This window comes from Strigops habroptila, chromosome 11 (genome assembly GCF_004027225.2).
Source record: "Strigops habroptila isolate Jane chromosome 11, bStrHab1.2.pri, whole genome shotgun sequence".
Lineage (NCBI taxonomy): Eukaryota > Metazoa > Chordata > Aves > Psittaciformes > Psittacidae > Strigops > Strigops habroptila.
The window spans coordinates 8928950-8951081 of record NC_046360.1 but is presented as its reverse complement, the minus strand read 5'-3'; the positions used below and the strand labels follow the sequence as shown (position 1 = coordinate 8951081).

Sequence of the window (22132 nt, the reverse complement as noted above, 5' to 3'; positions counted from 1 at the left end):
TAAAAAACAAGTAGTTTGACTTGGCAGTTTGTTATTACTGGTGATGAATTAGATACACCATAGAAGCAATACTGATAGACTGGCAGACACCAGCCAACTGAGTCACAGTGGCTAATGTAATGTTAATATTGAGGGAAAATGATAGAGCAGAACTATTTTTATTGTTTGCTATCTTTAATGCTGGTATATTAGGAAAAAAAAAAAAAAGAGATAGTGTAAATTTTTTAGGCCTTGAGAGAAGTATCTTCCCACAAAAGGACTTTAGCATGTATGGAGATTGTTTTCCTTCCAGAGTTTTCAAAGCATCAGGATATTTCAAACATAACACTTAGGACATCAAATTGTTCCTTCAGGCATTTGGCCTCTTGTCTGATTGTGTTTTGTTAAATGCTGCTTTATTTATAATGCAGGTTTGCAGAGCTGTATAAATATGTTCCTTTCTACTTAGTGTCTTTGACAATTTGTCACTGTCTCTCTGACTCAAGTGTGATTTACAGACCTTTAGAAACATACTAGTACATGGCAAATTTAACTGTGTTCTCTTTCTTTAATGAAGTGAGGATTTTGTGCCCATTTATCCCGTCTTTTTGCTTTTCTCTTATATAGTCTGCGATGGTGATGTTTGACCTGGCATGGATAATGTCTAAAGACTTGAATGACATGTTGTGGTATGTTTCTTTTATCATTTTTTATAGAGGCTAGAAGTTTAAACCTGTAGTAAAGAGAGGCAAGATTTCCCAAAAGTACTTGATTTCAGGATGAGATTCTGGTTTATTTTGAGTGTGGAATTGAATTTGTGTCTTGAATTGGGGGGCACATCTGTGTAAATTAATTATAAGCAACTAACGGATTTTGCATGGGAAAAGGAAGATGGTACTACATGTGTATGTCTGCTAAAGAGAGTAACAGTATATAGCTTTGTTAACCTCTATGTATGGTTGGTAAACAGTGTTTCTGACTTCTTCTGGTACATACTTAGAGGGTTAAATATAACATACTATACTGGAATAGTTTTTGGTGTAACTTTCTTTTTCTCTCTCTCCCCCCCCCCCCTTCAATTCTAGGTGGGCTATTGTTGGCCTAACAGATCAATGGGTCCAAGATAAAATCACTCAGTAAGACAGATAAATTTTTTATTATTTATCTTCATTATCATTTATGTCTCTCCTTTTTTTTTCCTTTGTTTTTTTTTTTAGAAGCAATAATCAGGAAACATATGGGAATTAATACAACAGGAGGTAGTTAATAAACAGTGCCGTTAAATATCTTGATGACTGAATGTGATCTCATGCCTTTCAAAAGTGAGAAAAATATCTCAGAAAAAAAAAAATGTATTTTTCTTTTCTACTATTGAGAATTTTTAAACTTTATTTTTCACAAAATTGTAAAACAGTCACTTCAGATCTGGGAAGAAATGGTGTTTAATAGTAGTTCATGTAAATATGAACTCGATACAGTTTTATTAAAGGAAAAAATGTTCTGTATCTTCCAGCTTTTTTTACAGTTTTAGTTTAAGAGTTTCATATTTTATCTTTTTTTTTATTTTCTTCCTTGTTTCTTATTTCCTATTAGATACCATCAGGATTCTAGTAGTACATGTGTAGACTTTAATTCTGGTGTTCTGTTGTTATAAATACACTGATGTTTTTAAGGAGATAAGTGTAATAAGTAATTAACTTCATTAGTCAATCTACCTGTCTCTCCATATTGTTTGGGTTTTGCTTGTGGTTTGGGGTTTTTTTTAATTTAGCTTTAATTCCCTGGGTACATTGGCTGAATTTTGAAAGAACGTTTTTTAACATATTGGGGTTCTTTTAAAGATGTATCTACAGTTTTCATGCTGCTGACTGGCCAATGGGTAAAGTTTTGGAAGCATTTTTGTGTTCTCATAATCAAGAACAAAAATACATAGGAAGAATGTTAAGTGTCAAATTTGTTTCTGTTTAAGAATGAAGTATGTGACTGATATTGGGATCCTACAGCGCCATGTGTCTCGCCATAACCACCGCAACGAGGATGAAGAAAACTCTCTGTCAATTGACTGCATGCGAATAGCATTTGAGTATGAGTATCCTTGCACAAGATCTGGGGAAAATAAACCCTACCCACTTGGTGAACCCTGGTTGAGTTTTATCAACTTAAAAAAAAAATCCCAGCACCATCTCTGCTGCTGCGAATGGAATCAAAAGAAATTGAAATTTGACTGTTTTGTTGACATCAATCTCTTTCAGTAACTCATGTAGCTTCAGCTTAACCTTTCAGAGTTAGTTACAAGTCAGCGTTGCTCATCTTGTGTCAAGTGCACCTGCAACTCCTAGCTGTATCTTATGTAGTACAGAGATGCAACGTATAAGGGCAACTGAAGAGGTACTAGTTGTGGAGTTTTGTTACTATTTGTAACTTTAAATGATAAAAGTGTTTGTAGTTATCTGCCTTAATTCCTGTTCAGTCTGCGCCTGGCACTTTATCAACACTGGTCTCTATATGAAAGTCTCTGTAACACTTCATATACCTCTGCTAGCCTTAAGCTTTGGTCTGTACAAGGGCAGAAGAGGCTCCAGGAGTTTTTGGCTGACATGGGGTGAGTTATAAAAATCTGGGTATTAATTAAAGGATCATTTTTTCAATGAATAATGGGAAAATATTTATAATACATCTTGTGAGTGGTCATTAGTTTTTAAATGTGATTGTGGGGCTCTGAGTAGTGCAGTGTCGTTTGGAGTTACGCAACTTGTGTCTTGATGCCCAAGGAATGCAGCTGTATGGCTTTATGGAATAGTAGATACTAGTAAGTAACCTATGCTCTCTCACATCTGCTTTTCAATGACTAAATTAAAAAGAATGCAAACAAGTTTTGTCAGACTTAACTTGCTAAATTGTCTAATATTAAGAAAGTCTTATGTAAGGACGGCAAAATATTTGTTATTCTAGCACACCTATCAATGTATTTTTCCCTTCTGTTTTTAGTTTGCCTTTGAAGCAAGTGAAACAGAAATTTAATTCCATGGACATGTCTTTGAAAGAAAATCTCCGGGAAATGATTGAAGAATCTGCAAACAAGTTTGGGTAAATTGTTTTAAATACAAATACTTTATCTGAAAATGCTTTTCAGTTAAGTTCAAATATTTTTGTATGAAGAGTATGTAACATCTTGTTTTGAAAAATATGGGGTTTAGATTAACGAAGTAATACTAGGCTTGTTGCAAATGTTAGGGTATGATTTGTCTTCGTGTTCTTAACATTAAGGTACTGAGGAGGTGGCTTGTCAATGTTGCTAATGCTGATCTTTACTGGGCTTATTTAATTTTGCAGAATGAAAGATTTAAGAGTTCAGACCTTCAGCATTCACTTTGGCTTTAAGAACAAGTTTTCAGCAAGTGACATAGTTTATGCAACAGTTTCTCTCATGGAGAATGTAGAAAAAGAGGGGCCTGAAACAACTAATTTCATTAAAGCTTTGGACAGTCTCTCCAGGTACTGAAAATGTGTTTCTTCATTCTTTTACAGTTTTGTTTAGGGAACATGGGTTATATTTCTAAAAGATGCATTGATGCTTCATAAGCCATTGAAGAAAAATCAAAATATCCCTGTTAATAATGTTTAGAACTCGCTTTTGTGTGGAAAGCTTTATTTTCATATGAAAGTGTCTATTTTTATTCTTTCTGTTGCAGGGGTAACTTGGACAAACTGCACCAAGGACTGGACTTAGCCAAAAAGCAGTTACGTGCCATTCAACAGACTGTAGCCAGCTGTATTTGCACCAACCTTGTAATTTCTCAGGGGCCTTTTCTCTATTGCTCTCTCATGGAGGTCAGGATTCTAGTTTTTGGCTCTCATTTGACTGTCATATTTTGCTATATCAATCATACTTGAACAACACTGTTTTCTGAACCACTTGACTTTATGACTTAATCAGAAAGAACTTATTTATTTGTAATGTGCTGTCCTCTGAGGGGTCAATATTGACTTCTACTCCGAACTTCCCAAAAGAAGAATCAGTCCTCTCGAAGGGGGGGAAGGGCTTAATTTCGAAGTCAAGTGGGTGAGCTCAGATTCCTAATATTGTAATGGTTCTTTCTGGTGTTCTCTGAGCCATAAAAAACCTTTAGACTTGTCAGTAGATACTTAAAGAAGTGGAGGAATCATCTTGGATTGTGATTGAAATGGTTCTTGTTTTTGTAGGGCACACCAGATGTGAAACTGTTTTCCAAACCAGTGTCTCTGTGCCTGCTTAGTAAATACTTACTCAAATCGTTTGTTTGCTCTGTAAGTAAATCAAAAACTTTTGACTAACTTGCCTGTGTAGTAATTATTGTTCTGTGGGATATGTGTAGTTGATTATTAAAAGCATGATATGAAAGTATTAATGATGTTTTCTGCTAAATGATTGGGTAATTTTAGCTCAGTTGTGAATGCTGTTCTAGGAAAGAGATCTGCCTGGGGGAATTCATAGCATTAGTAAGAGTTTTCATCGTCAAGATACTTACAATGTATCTTGACCTAATCTTTACCTAATTTTGTAAGTTTTGAGGGAGCATATCTCTAAATATGTACCTCGAACAGTTAACCTGACATGGAAAAAAAGCAATATTGCAGCACTGGTAATTGTGACCTAAAGATTTCTGTGTCTGTTTAAATAAAATCCTCTGATCTTTACAACTAATGTAACTGAAGTTAAATTTCATTTATCTTTTGAGCCCTTATTTTTATAATTCAGATAAAAATGAGGTTTTAAGATTGAGAACTGTTTTCACAGTGAGCACTTCTTTACAATTTGCAAATGAAATTTATGGTGGTTCATCCTTGCTGGATTGCATCTGTGTGTCCTCATTTTGAAAGTTGAACATGGTCAATAACTGATCTACCACTAGAAGCAGGACAGCATTTTTAAAACTCACTCAGAATGTTTACTTAGGAACAGAACACTTCAAACAAACTTGTTTCACTTACTTAAGTATCTAAAAATGTTAAAATCACTGCTTTAGATAAAAAAAACAATAGGAATAAGCTGTAACTTAATTAAAACAGTATGACAGGAAAATAATTTCTAGTGAAGACTCTGTTTGTCATTGTTTTGTCTGTTGTATTTCAATGTGAAATAATTACTGCAAAAAAATGCCTAGTCCAAGTTTTCAGATACCCATACCTGCAGGTTTTTTTAAGAGCTTTTTTCTTCACCGTAAATCATATCTTGTCTATATAATTTCTGTGTGGAGAAGAACTGAAAATTCTATTAGTCCTTAAGTGACTTTTACTGTAATAAAAAAGGAGATAAAGAGATTGTGTGAAGAAACTGCCTTCTGTTGAACTGCGTTAAAGCTGTGTCATTAGATCACATGGTGAGCTGAAACTAAATTGTTTCCTAAGTTTTTTCTAACAAAGAGTTTTGTCTTTCTGACTTCCAGACAAAAAACAAGCGTTGTAAATTGCTGCCACTGATAATGGCTGCACCAATGGATGTCGAACAGGGAACTGTGATCATGGTGGGGATTCCTCCAGAGACAGAAAGCTCTGACAAAAAGAAGTAAGCGTGGTGTTTAGAAATTTTTACTAAAGGTTATCTATAGACTTATCCTGTCTCTGAAGCAAATATCTATTTCCTACACCTACTTAACACTGAATATGTTGACTTAAATTATGACCTTCTGAAATGGTATGCATGAGATGTGTTGCAAGAGGATACAGATGTTCCACCATTGTGTTTGCTTAGGTTTTTTTTCTCCTCCCTCTGAACCATTTCTTTATCTTAAGAGTGAAGTAGTTCACAATATGACCCACGGCTTCATTTCTTAAAGCCTGCAACGTTAAGATCTTTGCACTTGAATAAGTGAGGTGCATGTTGAATAAATGGCACATGAAAAACATCTGAAAGACATTTTCAGCTCTCAGCAAGGAAAAGATTCCATTCTTCTACCTTAGTAAATATATCCTTTTCTGTAATGCTCATTAAGTTGTGGGGTTTTGGTTTATTTTTTTTTTTGTTCATCTTCTAGCTTTTTTGGAAGAGCATTTGAGAAAGCTGCAGACAGTACCAATTCCAGGACTTTACACAACCATTTTGACATGTCAAGTGAGTAGTGCTGCCTGCCTCTTTTCATTCACCAAATAGTCCTTTAGGGGTCAGTGTTTATGTAGTTTCCGTAAAGCACAGCTGTAGAAATACCCTCATATGCTGTGACTTGGATGCAAATATCAAGGGTGTGTATGCCATACACTATTCCCGAGTCTAGTACAAACACAAGCTGTTATTTGTCAGTCTGTTTTTTCCTAAGTGCTGTCTTGTGCAGAAATTATAAACTGCTAAGCAGAGGCTTGGGTATCTTTTTGAGGAGATTTGCCTATCTTTGTGCTTATAAAAGAGGCAGTTTTTAAAAATACATACTTATGAGTGCATATTGTACAAAGAAACTTCAAAAGTGGCTGCTATAGCATGTAGTGAGCACCTAGAAACAAGTTTGCTGAAATCTACGAGCAAAATAAGCAACGAGCATTTTGTGCAAATAGTTTCTTTTTCCTCCTAAAGCTGGTTAAGAATATAAATAAGTATACCTGGAATTATTATTGTTCAAGTGTGACATCTGGTATATCTTTGTTCTTTGCATCTTGTAATGTTTCATGTTTTAGTAATTGAATTGAAAACAGAAGACCGGAGCAAATTTCTGGATGCGCTCATTTCCCTCTTGTCCTAATGGTAAGGAGGATTAATTAAAATTTTAATTACAAGTTATTTGCAATTACAATTAATTACAAATCAAGTTAGTTATATTAATGTATGTTAATATCTGTAAAATGTTCTAAGCAAATGTGGCAAATTCTAGTGCAAATATAAATCGAAGACAAGAGTTTCTTACAAAAGACGATTGTTTTTCTTTTGGAGAGGAAGCAGACAATGTACAAGTAAATTTTTCTTCCTCCATAAGACATTTATTTAAGTTTCATCATCCCGAAGCTTCTCTTCCATTGTTCTTAACTTTTTATGGCTTTTTAACTTCAGCTGGAAAAGGAGCAGCTGATTTGTCTTGTGAGAGAAATTGAGATATTAGCTAGTTGTAGTTAGTGTTCTGTTACTTGCTCAATTCTGGTGGCTTGGTCGAGCTCAGGATGGAATTGTGGCCGTAGCAGTGCCATTCTTAGCTTTGATGTTAATGTAGAATTTCCATTTTTCTTTCACAGTGTTAAGGTAGCCTATATCAGTGTGTAGTTCTTATCTGGAATAAAGATGGGAATGTAAGACTTTATCTGTAGTTGTGACTATTAGCTTCACACTAGTTCAAAGCCCATTTTAAAGCTATTTTAGGGCAAGACAGATTTTACCGTAGCTCTGCTGAGACTGTCAAATTGTTGCAATTGTCTTCAAATATTCACTGCTTTTCAATGCTGAACTACTTTATTGGTTTGTGTGTGTTTATTCTGCAGTGATGGGTGACAATAGCTTGCTTTGTCCCAGAGAAGCCAAACTCTCAACTTAAAATAGTTTTGTAAAGTCTGTTCAGACAACCTCTAAGAAAGTATATAAAGTACCTCATGGCTTTTTCATGCCTAGATAAAGACTTGGTCTTTAGTATTAATACGTGAAGTAATGTCACAAGATTATGGTATGTGTATGAAAGCAAAGGAGTAAGATCAAGACTTTGACAACAGCCTGTGAATGTTGTAGTCCTGGCCAAATGACAATGTGGCCTTTTCAAAATGGTCATCAAAGCTACAATTTCTTCTGTTCACTCAGAAGTTTGAAACAGTGGCTCGATAGCTGCAATTGTTTGTTAGACAGCATAGTTGTGCCTGGCTTCCAACATTTCTACATCTGTTTGTTTCTTTCTTTACACTCTGACCACTGATTGTTTTGGTTTGTCTTCTGCCCTTGTTACACAGTGGTGCATTTTGGCTCTTTGTGCTGGAAGCTGAGGATCAGATGCATCTGAAATTATTTTGGATGTTCCAAAGTTCATGGTGCTGCAATTGTGATGCATCATCTTGCTTTGTCTTTAATGTACTGGTACAGGCCTGCACTGTTTTTATGCCTCAAGGGGAGGTCAAAATGATTTTAACCTTAGCATGCAGATATTGAACATGGCTTCTTCGTAAACATCCCATCCTTGTAATGGCAAAAGGTGTCACACAGGAATATTGGGAAATGGACTTCTATTTGTTGAACCTGCTTTTGTTAGTAGGCATGCTCGTGTGATGTTTAGTTGTTGGCTAATAACAAAGAAAAAGGTTTTAAAGAGTTCCATATTTATGTTACCATTTTATTACCATTTAAATGTTCTTTTTAAATTGTCTTGAATGCCTTTAAGTTTTAAGATTTTAGGGCTTTTAAAATCCAAGCACTGAGTAACTGCCAAATACTGAATGAAAGATCTAGGGAATTCCGGTGTCAATAAAGCATTTGTAGTCATGTGTTGTGATACTGTATTGTCACTTGTAGCTTGGCTTTGGGAATAATTTTCCAGGAAAGAATCTGAAATGCTGTGATAATTGTGTAGAGACTGTAGCATTATAAATATTGATAGACTAGCCCAATCCTGTCCTATAACAATGATTTCATTTCACTTTGGTCATATGAATTGGTATGGCTTGTTAGGCTTAACCTGCTCTGTGTTGGGAGGGTATGTATATGTCTGGAATTTTCATGTAATGTTTGCTTGAATTCTGTGTGACTTCAGTGTTTTCATATATTATAATGAATATGTAAAGGTTATGTATCATTGCTTCATATACTTTGTACAAATGTTTAATACCGGTTAATTTAATATTAAATGTAGCCAACAGAAAGCTGATTAAACTATATATTTCTATTCAAACAAACATAATTTTTTAATTTTTTAAATGTTGTCACCTTGTCTGAGTAAAATTCACATGCCAAGCTGTGATGGCCAAAAAATTGTGCTTCCTAAGATAAAATGTAATGCCACCTTTAGGTTTTGCATGTTGACTAGGTAGTCAGTCAATCAGCAACAAATTATATGCCCCCTTACCAGTGTGCTTTGGAAGGCGAGAGTGTTCCTGTGTTTTAGTAGGTGACTGTCATGTCTTGAAAAACGGACAGATCTTCAGGCATGTGCACTATTCAGCTTCATCACATTGTGTTGTACCGGATGAGAAGTGGGAGCTAGTTTTTATGCTGGGTGTGTTGGTAATTGCTTTACTGGCAGGTTGTTCAACCTCCAAACAGATGTGTAAGCTTGAAGCTGTGGATCTATTACAAGGAGCTTCCATTGTTTGCCTTTATTTCCCTTTATTACTTCTTGTGTTTGGGTGGTTTTTAAGGTTCTAGTTTTCCCAAGATCTACCGGAGGTGCCAAGAATGCTTTTGGAAATCTTTAGAATTGATCAGCAGCTGTTGAACCAATCCCAAAGCCATTTAAATGTGGCCCAAAATCAGTCAGAAATGCTATGTAAAAACAAAGTTATTAAGTCTGTGTGGAAATCTGAAGAAGTCTCTGTCAATAGATAAAAATTCTGCTTGTCAACATTTTACAATATGTAAAATTGTATCAGACATGCCTTATGTAGTTTATTCTATAGAGTTTGGAGATTAATATGCTATTATTACTTGGAGAGTCCTTGTATGGGAAGATCCAGAATTGTGGAGTCCCCAGTATGTTGACAGAAAAGCAGTTCAGTTCAGCAATGGTAATTTGGTGGTTTGAACGGCTCCTTGAAACTGTTGTGTAGGTTAGTTAAAATGGTCACTTTTTAACGGTTAAGTGTTGGGCAGAGGCTCCATGCCAAGGACTCTTGAATTCTCTTCATGAAGAGATTCATTATTAGTAAATTATTATGCTTTTGATTTATTTGCACAAACAGAAAATGTGACTCTAATGAGTCATTTTAAAATAAGTAGTTAGAGCACTAAGAAATCTGCTTACACTCTTAGATGTATGGTGATATTCCATCTAGCCATGTCTGAACACTAATAGAAACATTCCCTAAGGATTATATTTGAACTGCAGTAACTTTTTCTTCCACTGTGTTTGCTTGCTGCAAGAGTAGCCTCATAATCAGCTCTTTAAATTATTTCTGCTACTGCTAATCTGTTTTAGAGAACAATACAAGTATGAAACAAATCCTTTAAAATATTTTAGGGTTTTTTTATGAAAATAAAGTAATAAAAATCCTTACATACCAAAGTACTGAAGTAGCTGAACAAGCTGCCTAAATTACACCATTCCTGCACAGTGATTCATGGCCATTTTCTTTCTGGGGTAATAAATTTAGACATAATTGAAATTGCACAGTAAGGACCTCATTTGATGGGGATTAAAGTGAATCCCTTTCCCCTGAAGAACTGTAGTGACTTAATAGACTTGTACTTTGCCACCATCAATGTTGTGTAGTAGGTAAGAATTAGTTCTTACTTCCTTTACCACTTCTTTTAAGATAAGTGGAAATGGAAAAGTATTATAACTTTCTTGTATGAATGAGTTACTGGGTCTATGCACTTTAAGCACGGTAATAAACAGGCTGTTTAATCAGTATCTTGACCTCTATAATGTCAAAAGCAGGTGCTAGAGAAGAGTATAGAAACAAAGCAATTGCATCTGATGCTTCCTTCTAGATAGAGACATGAGTACTCTCCCAGTCCTCATACTCAAGGACATCCTGAACCAGGTGTTTCTCTGTATTTGGTAACTGTCAATAGTTATCTGTGAACCTGGATAACTTCCTCTGGAATCCTTGGCAGATTCTAGCCTGTGCAATTCTCTGTTGTGAGCAGATCTGCAGCCTAGCTGGGTATTGTATGAAAAACTACAACTTCTTTGTATTTGCTTCCACTTGCCAGTGGCTATCTTATTTGATGCTCTGTAATCTCTACCCTTCTGTGGACTCATTGTTTTGTAAACCTTTATATTCACCACAGTCATCTCTTGCCAGTCTGAAGAAGCACAGCCTGATTTTAACTTTTACAGGTTCTGTATCTTGATTACCGTTGTTGCTCTTCTATAAATCACTTTCAGACAGGGGAGAACGAAAGCTGCACACAATATTCAAGGTGTGGGTGCACAAGTCTATGGAACAGTGTAATAGTGTTGACTGTTCTCTATTTAATAACTCTTAACACTCACTTTGTACTTGACAGCTACTGTGCACTGATGTGATGATTTAATGGCTCTAGGTGATGTAACACCAGTATCTCGCTCATTGCTGTTAATAGTCCAGATTATCATTTGATTGTTGATTTTATGTGTATGTCTGATGCTTTTGATTGCTTCAGAAGGAATATTCTTAAAAACATTCCTCTGAAAGTTACTTTAAGTCTGGCTTGTCTGAGGGAGAGCAAGCAGTGAAATGTTTGTTTCTTTTAAATGGAAAAACTGAAGTCTGTCTTGGCTCTTGTGTACCATTGTTGGCTTCAAGGTGGTACTGAAAGTTCCCTTTGGATCCAGTCCAAGGACTTTGGAAAACATGTTGCCCAGGGTGGAGCTCTGAAGTCCAGTGCCACCTTTATGCACAAGCATTCGTGTTATAAACACTTTCTTAGCAGGAAATATTACAAACATTCACTAGGGAAAGCAAATGTTGTGAGCTTTTATTTCGGACTGGAGTCCCATTCTCCTCAAGCATCTGAGTTTTGTTTTTTGTCATTCAGAAGGTGGCAGAATTAGAGAAACAAGACAAAGGTCAAATACATTTAAAGCAGACAAGAGATCTTTTGCTCAAATGTATGCAACTTCATGACAGTCCTTGGTCTGACAGAGAGCAGAGAATGTGGGTTTCCCAGTCACTGCCGCTGTGTGATAAAATAACTTTTATTTCCTCTGCCCCCTCAGGGCAGTTGTGTCTGCTGGGTCGCAACCCTGGCACTTGTTCCTTTGACTTGCTACCCGTACTGGGTCACGTATCTGGGCAATATGTAAGATCTAAATGATAAGCGATAAAGAGTTGTCTAGTAATCTGTTATCACAAGAAAGCATTTACCAGAGTTGCTGCATGGTATTCTCAATGGGCTGAAGGCTCAGAAGACAGCCTTGAAATTAGAATTACAATCAATCTCTCTAGAGAGCGTCCATTTAGGAATCTGTGGGCAAACCTAATCATACCTCGTGAACTAAATCAAAGTAAATGTGTGTATATATAAGCCAGATCGCAACACGGTTCCTTTCAGTGCTGGATGTGGGTTTATGTTATTAAGTCATCTGGGGGTTTTGTGTTCCTCAGTTCAAGAACATTCCTCTCAAAGTCTTTGCTACTTGTTTAAGAACTGTAGATGACTTGAGTATTCCTTGATGTTAATTAGGTTACCTGCATTAGACAAGTACTCTGGTATTCTTGAGTACTTGGTTTTCTTTTCAAAGCCAATTTAATTGAGCTGATACCTTCCTGGCCCTTGCAAAAAGGTAATGCTCACTTACAAAAAGAGGGGCTGTCTTTTTAACTGGATGAAGCACTTGGATTCACATCTTCTCATTGCTACAGCTTGCCTGCTTTTTCAGTCCCTGTGGTGTTGGTGTCTCTTTCCACTATTTAGCTCAGTGGAATTTACTTTCATTTAATCATTCATTTGCAGCATGTCAGTGGAAAATTGGAGGCACCTGCCACTGAATTGGAAAGAATTCACAGAGACATTCAGCTCTTGCTCTGTTTTTATTTGCTGAAAGAAGTCACCAAGGGGCTCCCAAAATAAGTGTGGCATTAATAATTATCTCTTGTCTGATCTGAAAGTAGCTAGAATGGGCATGTAAATGGTATTTTCTTTAAGCACTGTTGTGGTCAGTGTAGTAATTCAGGACTCAAATAACAGGACTGTAGAATACATGTCATGTTCTTATGCTGTCTTATGGTAACTGCTGTTAACAACCTGCCCGAATATTTGAAGTTGTAGATCTTCTAAGGGATTGTTGCATTCCTAAATATTTGTGTATTGTGTTACACATGGCATTGCAGAACTGGAAGGAAAAGTTACTTTTGACTCATTTTCAATTGATAAAGAATAGAATAAACGGAGGTGGAGAGAGGGGCACAACTCCCTTCTGTGGCTTGGGAAAATCTTTGAGTGAGGCTGTTACAATAAAGCATTTCAGGAGAGCTGGGAATATACAGGATTTTGAAGAAGCAGAAGCAAAGATTGCTGTAGTCATTTCTCTGAAACCATGTTCTTATTTTTGGAACACTGCCTAAATAGGTCTAATCAGCACTGAGTATTTTTAATATTAGGAGGTAGTGATTTATCTTTTAATGTTTTCCTGCTTTATGGATATTTTCGATGATTCTGCTTCAAAGGATGATGGTGAGAAACCATCAGTGCTTTTAAGATACTGGGGTTTTTTTTATCTACTGTTACAGTTATCAGAAATAGGTTACCTGGAAAGAGCTCACAGGATTAGAGCTAGAGTAGCTTGCAGGACAAAGCTCTAAAGAGATGCTGAAGAATCTTCCCTTAAAAAGCAGCATGTGCTGGGGTTGAGTATGCTCTGAGGTCTGAGATGACCTCCTTGGCCTTTTGCTACGTTCCTCTTCTCAGACATATGCACTGATTTCCCCCCCATTATTGTACAGAGTTACAAGCATCTTTAAAAAACAAATGAGCATTATATTTTTTTACCTGAGGCTTCTGTTTCCTTCAGGAAAGTCTATTTTAGCTGGAAGTAGCCTTAAAGGGTGCTGTCTACACAGCTTTCTTCTGTGCTTTTCCAGCGGTAACTGTCTAGTTGAAGAAGCTCAAAAGAGCATTTGGCTACTTGTAGCTGATCACTCTTTGTGGGGCAGGCTACATCTTGGCAGCTTTTGGTTATATACTCTCAAATTTGAAAAGCTGCTGCGCTACAGTCTCCTGCCGCGAAGCTGCTCTTCAGGCTACTCAAGTGTCCTGCAAATCTTAGGAAAGTTCATAAATTCAAGGAAACAAGGTGTCGACCTTAACTTGTGCTGTAATATAATTCTGCAACTTGATACTTTAGGTGAGAACTGTGGTGTTTTACAGCATGCAGTTTGGTATGTGCCATACTCCACTGTCTCAAATAATTACCTCCTAAACAGATCTGGGGGTTGTTTAGTACATTTACACTGCCCATGTTTGATTGCTTCAATTAAATGTTTATTGCTTATGAAGTTAAATCAATATACAGATTTAATTTTATCTATAATTGGGGATACAGTTAACTGTCTGGTACTAGACCAGTTCAGCACTTAATATTGATAGTGGAATCTTCCTTAGGAAGTTTAAGGCTTTAAAGATAGTATCTGTCATTTCACTTGCCAAGATCCTCATGGCTGAAAAGATTTTCTACTTTTAAAAATACGATCCAGTAGGTTTTTCTGTATTTATAGTTGTTGTCAGTAAAATCCATTACCCTATATCCTTAATAGTACTCTGCGAGTATTTGCTATCAGAACAGCACTGTTTCTGGACTGTGTAAAAGTTACATTTTGAAAAATTAATCATTTAAAGACCTGTATGCACATATTGTAAAGCACTGGTGGAATTTCCCAGATACATCTGCTCTAGGGAGGGAAATATTATCCTCCTAAAGCAGTCTGAGGAAGAGAAAAGCCAAACCATCCTGCAGTTTTTCTCTCTGCCTGTCTGTTCTTTGTCTTTGTGAGATTTTTCTACCTACACATTTCTGTCTCTAATGTTAAGCTAAACTGCCTTCCAGTCTTCCTACTAGATAGAGGTCTGAACCTCCCTCCAGTGTTTAGGTTTCTTTATCCTGTTTTTTGACTGTAGATTGTTCACACCCACAAAAACAGCATTTGCTCATGCATGGGCTGTTGGTATATGGTTACCTGCTTTGCAAATCCAGTGTGTGCTGCTTCATGAAGATGAAGAAGGGGAAGAGTATTGTTGTTTCAGCTGGTTCCGCTTGCAGTGTAGCTGTGTAAGTAGATTAGCTGATATCAGTGTTAAGGACAGTGTAGTTAGAACAATAACTTAATGAACATATCCTTTACATGAGACTTTTTCCTTTCTAAAGCTACTGAATTCTGACTCAGTTTTGCTGGCTCCTGTTGTAGAATATCCCTTCAGCAAACTTTCTGAGCTTAGCATGTTCTGTTGCAGGGAAGCTTTCCAACTGTTGCATACAAAACTAAGAGGGGAAACCTGGAAAGGACTGAAAATGACAGGGTGAAGTACAAAAATAGAAAAGAAAGAACTAACAGGAAAAGAGAGACTGGGTAACAATAGAGGGTAAGCAGTAAATCCAGTTTGCCTTTTGAGTTCAGGAAGGTGTCTTGGAATCTGTATTTCAGGGCACCCACTGGGTGGCCACCAGAGCTCTTTTGAGTGTGTGAAATGAAATGGAAAACAATAGCTCAGCAGCAATTGCTGCTTTTCCTCTGATGAGGTGTTCCTTGAATTGCCAGCACGACTCCTGCTTGATTTAGCAGTGAATACAGCCAGGCATTTCCTGAAACGACAGCACTACATGGTGCTATTAGAAACGCTAAGTGAAAGGTTCTGTGAATAATGAAGGAAAGGGAATAGGATATGGGACTGTGTCCCACTAAACTGACTGCAACAAAAGGGGGAATGAAATGTAGCACAGCTGCACAAGGGCCATCTACCCAGTCTGAAAATCCTTATTGCTTTGCACAAGTGGATGATAGGAGCCAACAGGATCTCTTTGGAAGAGATGTTTCCTTTTGGAATGGTTAGAAGCTGATGCCAGCATTGTTTGTTTTCATAACTTGTGGGGTTTTTTTCTTTTCCTTGTATTATCTAATAAACTCTAAACTCTATACTGCTTCATGGGGATGTTTTGCCAGTAAACATAGATATTGTTTGTGGATTTGGCCAATGTCCCGTTCTGACTAATCTCCGTGTATGTTTGCATGTATCTGCTTACTCGTCTGTTCCACGATCTCCAAATAACCAATAAAAGTTTCCTTTTTAGAAAGGGTATCTTGTCTCAGCCTTTCAAAGATAGCAATACTGTACATGGCACCAAGAGTACTGCATTGACTTGGCAGAAACTACTTAAGAATTGCTACTCCTCCTCCTCCCTGATTACAGCCCTTAGGAAAAAAATGTGATGAGCCCTCATTTTTTTGTTGTTCAGCACATTTTTTGTGGTCTTTTATTTTGTTAAACCTCAAAATGTTTTTATTTCCTCCTTGCCTCACCTTCTCCCTTCAGCAGGGTGGGTGTTAGAAAGAGTGCCTCTGAGACAAACGGGCAGGGAGACCCAAAAGGACATTACCGTGACAGATCAGATTAGTTATTGTATCATTAACATCAAGTCTCATGGGCTGCAGTTTATATTTAGTAACTTGTTCTGGATTTTATCCAGTATCTAATCACTCTCATTAGTTCTATCCTTTTGTTTTTAGAACAAAAGGCTTGTACATTGCTGAGATCGGTCTTAGAGCCCTCCAGATGTCCAGGACACTCACTGCCTTACATATACAGGTGTTATGTATACTGTTTATTAATCTATTTGTTAAAAAACCCCACCTTCCTACTTACCTTCAACTTGGGCAATTCTAAGCTTCCTGAAACAGATTAATTTTAGTCCTAAATTTACATTTTAAGTTACTTAACATCTCCAAAATACCCATTCCATTGGGTTTCATCCTTTGCTTTACGTTCATCCTTTGCTTTGCTTGCTCCTTTGCTGTACTTTTCTTGCTGTTATGCGTTTTTTGAGATGCCTTGTCTGTAGCTTTGTTCATTCTCGTGGTTCTAGATTTTCCAAGGTTGTTGAGGTGCCTGGTCTGCACATGGTCTGATATGCCCAGCTTCATCCCTTCCTTACAGGAGGGACAGAATGCAATATCAGGTCAGGACAGCGCCAAGACATTTTGGTTCAGGAGAAGGATTGCAGATTACCTTTTTCTTCATAATACAAATTCCCATGTAGCAACAGATACTAAAACTGAAATTCTCAAATCCATATCATGATATGGTTCAGACTTCGGTAACGCTATTAAGGGTAAAAACTTTGTCATACAATTTACTGCCCACTCCCTCCCTGCCTTTGGTGCAGACTTGTTTTCTATATACCAATGGAGCTCAACACTAGCATTGCAATCTACCAAAGAGCCATCTCTGCAAGGCTGTGAATACATTTTGCAGTCAGCAAGGAAGTCAAATCTGCAATCTTGTGGCAGAGGTAGAAGACAAAGGGATTGTTCTTCCCACTGCTGATGATCAGCCTTTAGGACAGAGTGTGAAATAAGCCCACACAGCCATCCAGGTATGAAGTCAAGATTGCTGTGCTGAACAGAAAGTGCAGGTTGTGAAGAATGTAATCAGCTCTGGAGGAATTTGGGCAGGATGCCATGGGTAATAGCTTTCCTTTTAGGAGGGACACTATAGTGATGATACAGATGTCTTGAATAGCTGTGGTCATTAATAACCTCAGGTAGACAAGGGGTGTCTTTTCCATATTATCCAAACAACAGCATTTTACCCCTAAACTCTTAGTATGATATTTGCATCTGGGAAAATCCAATATCTGTTGTTGCAAACAACTGTTTTAACAATGTACTTGTTTTAGTTTCTTGCTATCCCACCCAACTAGTTCTTTGTCTAAAATGGTGCTTTATTCACATTGTTACAATAGATGAAGATTGTATTTATGGGGAAACTATTTCCATATATCTGGAAAGGTATTCTTATTAATGTGTCTTATACCTTTTTGGACAATAGGAACTCCTCTTCCATGGCACGAGCTGTGGGAGTTAAGACTTTTCTAAAACTGGCAGCTAGTGTGGCATGTAGAAATCGTCAACTGGGTAAGACAATAAAACCAGGAGAAAATAAAAGAGTTCAAAAATAATTTGGGGGTCCAAGAACATAATGGAATTCAGAGTAGATGTTCAATTTCTAAAGCTTCAGTCTCACATGTCAACATTTTGAAATGTCAACAGTATAACAAAAATAAAGTAGATGTAAACAGTGAGATGTATTCTCTTGCTTGGATCTTGGCAGTCACCTCCAATGAAATAATAGCAGGAAATTGTAGAGAAAAAAGATTGGTGAAATCATTCTGCAGTCATTGGGTATTCATGTGAGTCTTCTGTGCTGAGATAACACTTGGGTTTATTTGTATTATAGAATGAAAGATTGCTTTTATAATTGGAAACTGTTAAAGGTTTTGTAGCTCAGGCTAAAGGTTATCCAGGCTGCTGCAGCAGATATCCTAATTCTGACAAAAGGTATACAGTAAGGACAGAACGTTATAACTAGAAGAGTAATCTAAAAATATACATAGCACAAGAATTCTGCCGTGCTAGGCACTTGTTAGAGCTGATAAGAATTGGGATTGTTGTGTTTTTCCCGGATCCTTCAAATATGTGAAGCTATATTGAAGCTGAATCATATAATTTTGAGGGTTTTACGTATGCTTCTGTAAAGGAGTGCCTATTTTTCTTTCCTGAGTGATCTTTTTTGTGCACAAACCTAAATTTTCTTGAGATATAACCTTCTGTGGAAGTATTCTGATTACAAATACTGTTAATGCTAATGAGTTATGTATAAGTGAAACAGAAGGGAATCGGTTCAGGCCAGAATGTGTTTGAGAGTGGGAACAGAGCCCACGTATAGTTGGATAAATTGCTGCAGTACCTGGTATGAGATCAGGATGAATGTCACTCAGACCTCCGGCAGCTAACCTGGTTGGTTGAAACTTCAGAACATATGCAGCCAAAATACAAAATGCATTTAACATTGCAAACTGTTTTTGCTACCAGATTGAAAACATTGTGGTAGGATCTGCTGTTGTGCATCTCCTAGCTTTTAGTGCATTTTTTTAATGCATGAAAATCTTCTCGTCATCTAATAAATAAATTAAACCTGATAGCTGGTGCTATCAGGTGATAAGACCTAAAATTTGCACACATGTAACTCAACTCCTTGCAGGACTTTGCCAGCAATGAGCAATGCATAGTGATGTTATAACTGGCACAGAGTTCACAGTCTGCTCATTGGATCAGAGTCACTTTTGGGAGGGTTATCTTTTGTTTGCCTGGAAAAAGCAGCTATTTTAAACATTTACTTTTGTTTTCCTCTGTAAATAAACATGATCGGGCTTCATCTCATCTGTTATGTTTGCATACACCAGAGCACCTCCCTGTGTCATGCAAACTCTCAGCCTGGCTGGTGCAGCCTGGGGAATCCACCAGAAGGGAATCTCCCTGGACTTGGAGCTGACATGTAGTAAGGAATGGATCCATTGGTATTGCTGTACATGATAACACTGAGGCACTTCAGCCTGTCTCAACTAAGCATATTTTTCCCAAAAGAAATAATAACTTGTGTGAATGACAGCTGGGTTTCAGGAAAAATCTTGTACCTGCTATGAATACTTTGCCAGCTGCTGCCAAGGCTTTAGCCAGGGTGAACGGCCTTTGCCATTCAAGATGCTCTGAGGAGGATCAGAGTACAAGATGCAGCTTATTTTATTTTCTGCCTGGTTTTCTAGTTGGTCGAAGTTCTTTTGCACTGTTCCGTACTGGGTGTTGGAGATCTTGATTTACTCTCCCATGTTAACATTGTGAGAGTGCTGTACCTTCTTGACAACTCCGTTGGTCTTTTTCTTCTTTTTGTAGATTGAAACCAAACCAGCTAGATAATAGTTTCGAGGCTCTCTCTTCTTTTGCTTTAAGAATATCAGTGCTGTATGCACAGTTCCCCATGCTGTGTGATCCCATTGCTTTCAAAACAAAAAGCTAAAGCCAGTAGTTCAGTAAATGCATCAGTTAGTTATATTTAGGCTGCTTAACATCTAAGCTTATTGATAGATTCATTTTCCTAGGTAGCTTCTAAAACAGACTCTTACTGATGAGTATTTTCACATTATAAGTGGTGAAGTTTGTGTGATAGGCTGCCCTGTTATCCTAAGCTTATTTAAGTTGTACTAGTGGGAGTGACTATAGGATCTACCCAGTTCAAGTGTCCATCAAAATACAGATGTGCAATACTGCATTTATTTTACGAACTTGTAAAGGACTACATGAATCTCCCTGTGTGTGCATGTATGAATAACAGGCAGAGAGGATATTTGTGACAGTGCATTGAAGTCATCAAGGCCATAACATGTATGATCAGTGGTGAAAACTCCTTTGCAGTTTCTGTATCATAGGCTTGGCACACCTTCCTTGTCCCACGTATCTTGAGGTGATCAGCAACTCAAACAGTGGGTGCCAGTTACAGTGAGGCAAAGCTGTGCCTTGGGGCAATGCAAAGGATCCAGGGTGCAGCTGCAATCAAGCATGAAGATTGGCATGAGTTCTGGGCAGATGCCTTCGACTTAACACATATGCTTCTACAATAAGTCCTTGCTACCTTTCCTTGCCAGATTTTGGTTTGAAGCTACATGGTGAGCTTTGGAAGGAGGGGGAAGCTCAGTGTTGTAAACAAAATCCCAAAATGCCAGAGACAAAGGACACTGTTAAACTGATTCATGGTAGAATGTCTCAATCTGGGTTTAAGAAAAAGAAAAGATGAAGCAAGGCTTGTGTATCCAAGCAACTGTAAAGCCTTCACTGTTCCCATGGGAGGTTTTATCAGTGACGCAGTGGTTGAAATGGTCCTTTTCTTATAACTGAAGGTTGTGGTAGGAAGAAGAAGGGGTTTTCTACACAGTCTGATTCTGCAGAGGATCAGCAAGGAACAGTCTGGAGCAGTCACATACACACACACACACACACACACACACACACACACACACACACAGACATGCACGAAGGTCTGACCAGAAAAAGAACGATAGAACTCAGTTACTTCTAAAATATAAATGTGAGGCCCCTTGAGGACCTGCTTTTGGAATGATTTATCCTGTCACAGTCACTCTTCAGGTAAAATAAATACAATATTTGACCTGAAAACAGAATTCACCTGCTGGCTCCTGATTAATCTAATACAGTAGAAATATTTGCTGTGGCTTATCAAGCAGACTTACAAAATCAAGCCCTCTAATGTGTATTTCACTAATTATTTTCTTTCTTTAGTATACAAAACAAAAAAAGGGTGCATTGTGGGTATCATCTGATGCTGAATACTGTATTTATAGCTGAATATATGCATGAATATATGCTGAATATATGCATGAATATGGCATTTATATGTGGTGTATGTCTTCTGACAGGCAGGGTTCTCCTTTAACATTACAGATGTACGGATCAATCTCAGTTTGAGGAAAGCAGGTTTAAAAGGCTATTTACCCACATTCATGGTTTGAGAGATGACCAAGGAAACAGACCAAATTCCTTGAATAATATTTGATCAGGGAATAGACTTATAAATAAAAATTGGGATTTACACTGGTTTCTCACTTCAAGAGTAAAGTGTTTCTGTAAGTTCCAAAGAGCAGATGCCCAACAAACATCTTTGTGCAGGAAAAGGATATATTTCCTTAAACATCCTGCAGCAAACGTGACTGATTGAGCTTCCTTTTCCCTCTGCCTGGTGCATTTCCCTTCTTTGCACAGACAGGATCTAACCAGATTTGCAGGGTATGAACTGCAGGTTACTTTCAAATTCATAACTATGAAATGGTTCGTTTAGCAGGACAAAGGCCAAGCCGGCAGACACCCTTTTTCCAGCTCAGCATGTGCATAGCAATGGGAGGGTGGCAAGGAGCTTTTGTTAATCTCAACCGAGCTGGCAAGAATGCTGCAAAATGAAGTCTTTGAAGATGTTTTTTTCTTCATTTTTAAAGCAACGGTTTGTTAGAAGAGCTTGAAAATCTTGCAAAAAAAAAAAGTGCAAAACACTGAAAGCCTTCCCTGGCAGTCATGTAACTTGGGCAAGTTTCCTCACTAGCAATTAGCTTCTGCAGTTTCCTTTAACAGCCATTTTTCCCCAGGTTCTGCTCTGATCCATCAGAAATGTTTTTCCCCGGCTTCAAAGCACTTTAAAAAATAAATGGGTGGCAGAAATGATGAGGGTATCAGGTCAGGCTGGGGCTGATCCAAGCTGCAACTGGATTGTTTCCTTTTAAACGTGTAGGAATTGAAAGCTTAAAAAGCTTCGTGCTTAGAACTGTTCTCAAAATAGTTGGGTCTCACACTCCACTTCCTAATGTGCTCACATCACAAGACCAACCGCTGCTACTTGCTCTTTTGTCTGAGGCTTCAGTAGGGAGCTGAGGTGTTTGCTGCTCTGCGAGGGAGCAGTCCCTCCCTCTGCTCCAGAGAGGACCCAGCTCTCCCCCTGCCAGAGGTAGCCCAGGTAAAGGTGGCC

The 22132-nt window shown here is 37.6% G+C and overlaps 1 protein-coding gene across 2 annotated transcripts in view; it reads left to right on the top strand.

Moving 5' to 3' along the window:
* The window catches only part of CDC45 (cell division cycle 45), a 40134-nt gene that overhangs the window by 5451 nt on the left and 12551 nt on the right, over positions 1-22132 (top strand). Inside the window, exons 8-19 of one of the 2 annotated variants that reach the window (XM_030501737.1) lie at positions 607-668; positions 1065-1115; positions 1949-2068; positions 2450-2581; positions 2968-3066; positions 3313-3474; positions 3672-3810; positions 4183-4266; positions 5406-5524; positions 5994-6070; positions 6625-6691; positions 7873-8866. In XM_030501737.1, coding sequence (XP_030357597.1) covers positions 607-668; positions 1065-1115; positions 1949-2068; positions 2450-2581; positions 2968-3066; positions 3313-3474; positions 3672-3810; positions 4183-4266; positions 5406-5524; positions 5994-6070; positions 6625-6689 — 1110 coding nt within the window. In that variant the 3' untranslated portion in view covers positions 6690-6691; positions 7873-8866. Of the gene's footprint in view, positions 1-606; positions 669-1064; positions 1116-1948; positions 2069-2449; positions 2582-2967; positions 3067-3312; positions 3475-3671; positions 3811-4182; positions 4267-5405; positions 5525-5993; positions 6071-6624; positions 6692-7872; positions 8867-22132 lie in introns of those variants that run through there. The other variant, XM_030501738.1, reaches the window with a different exon arrangement.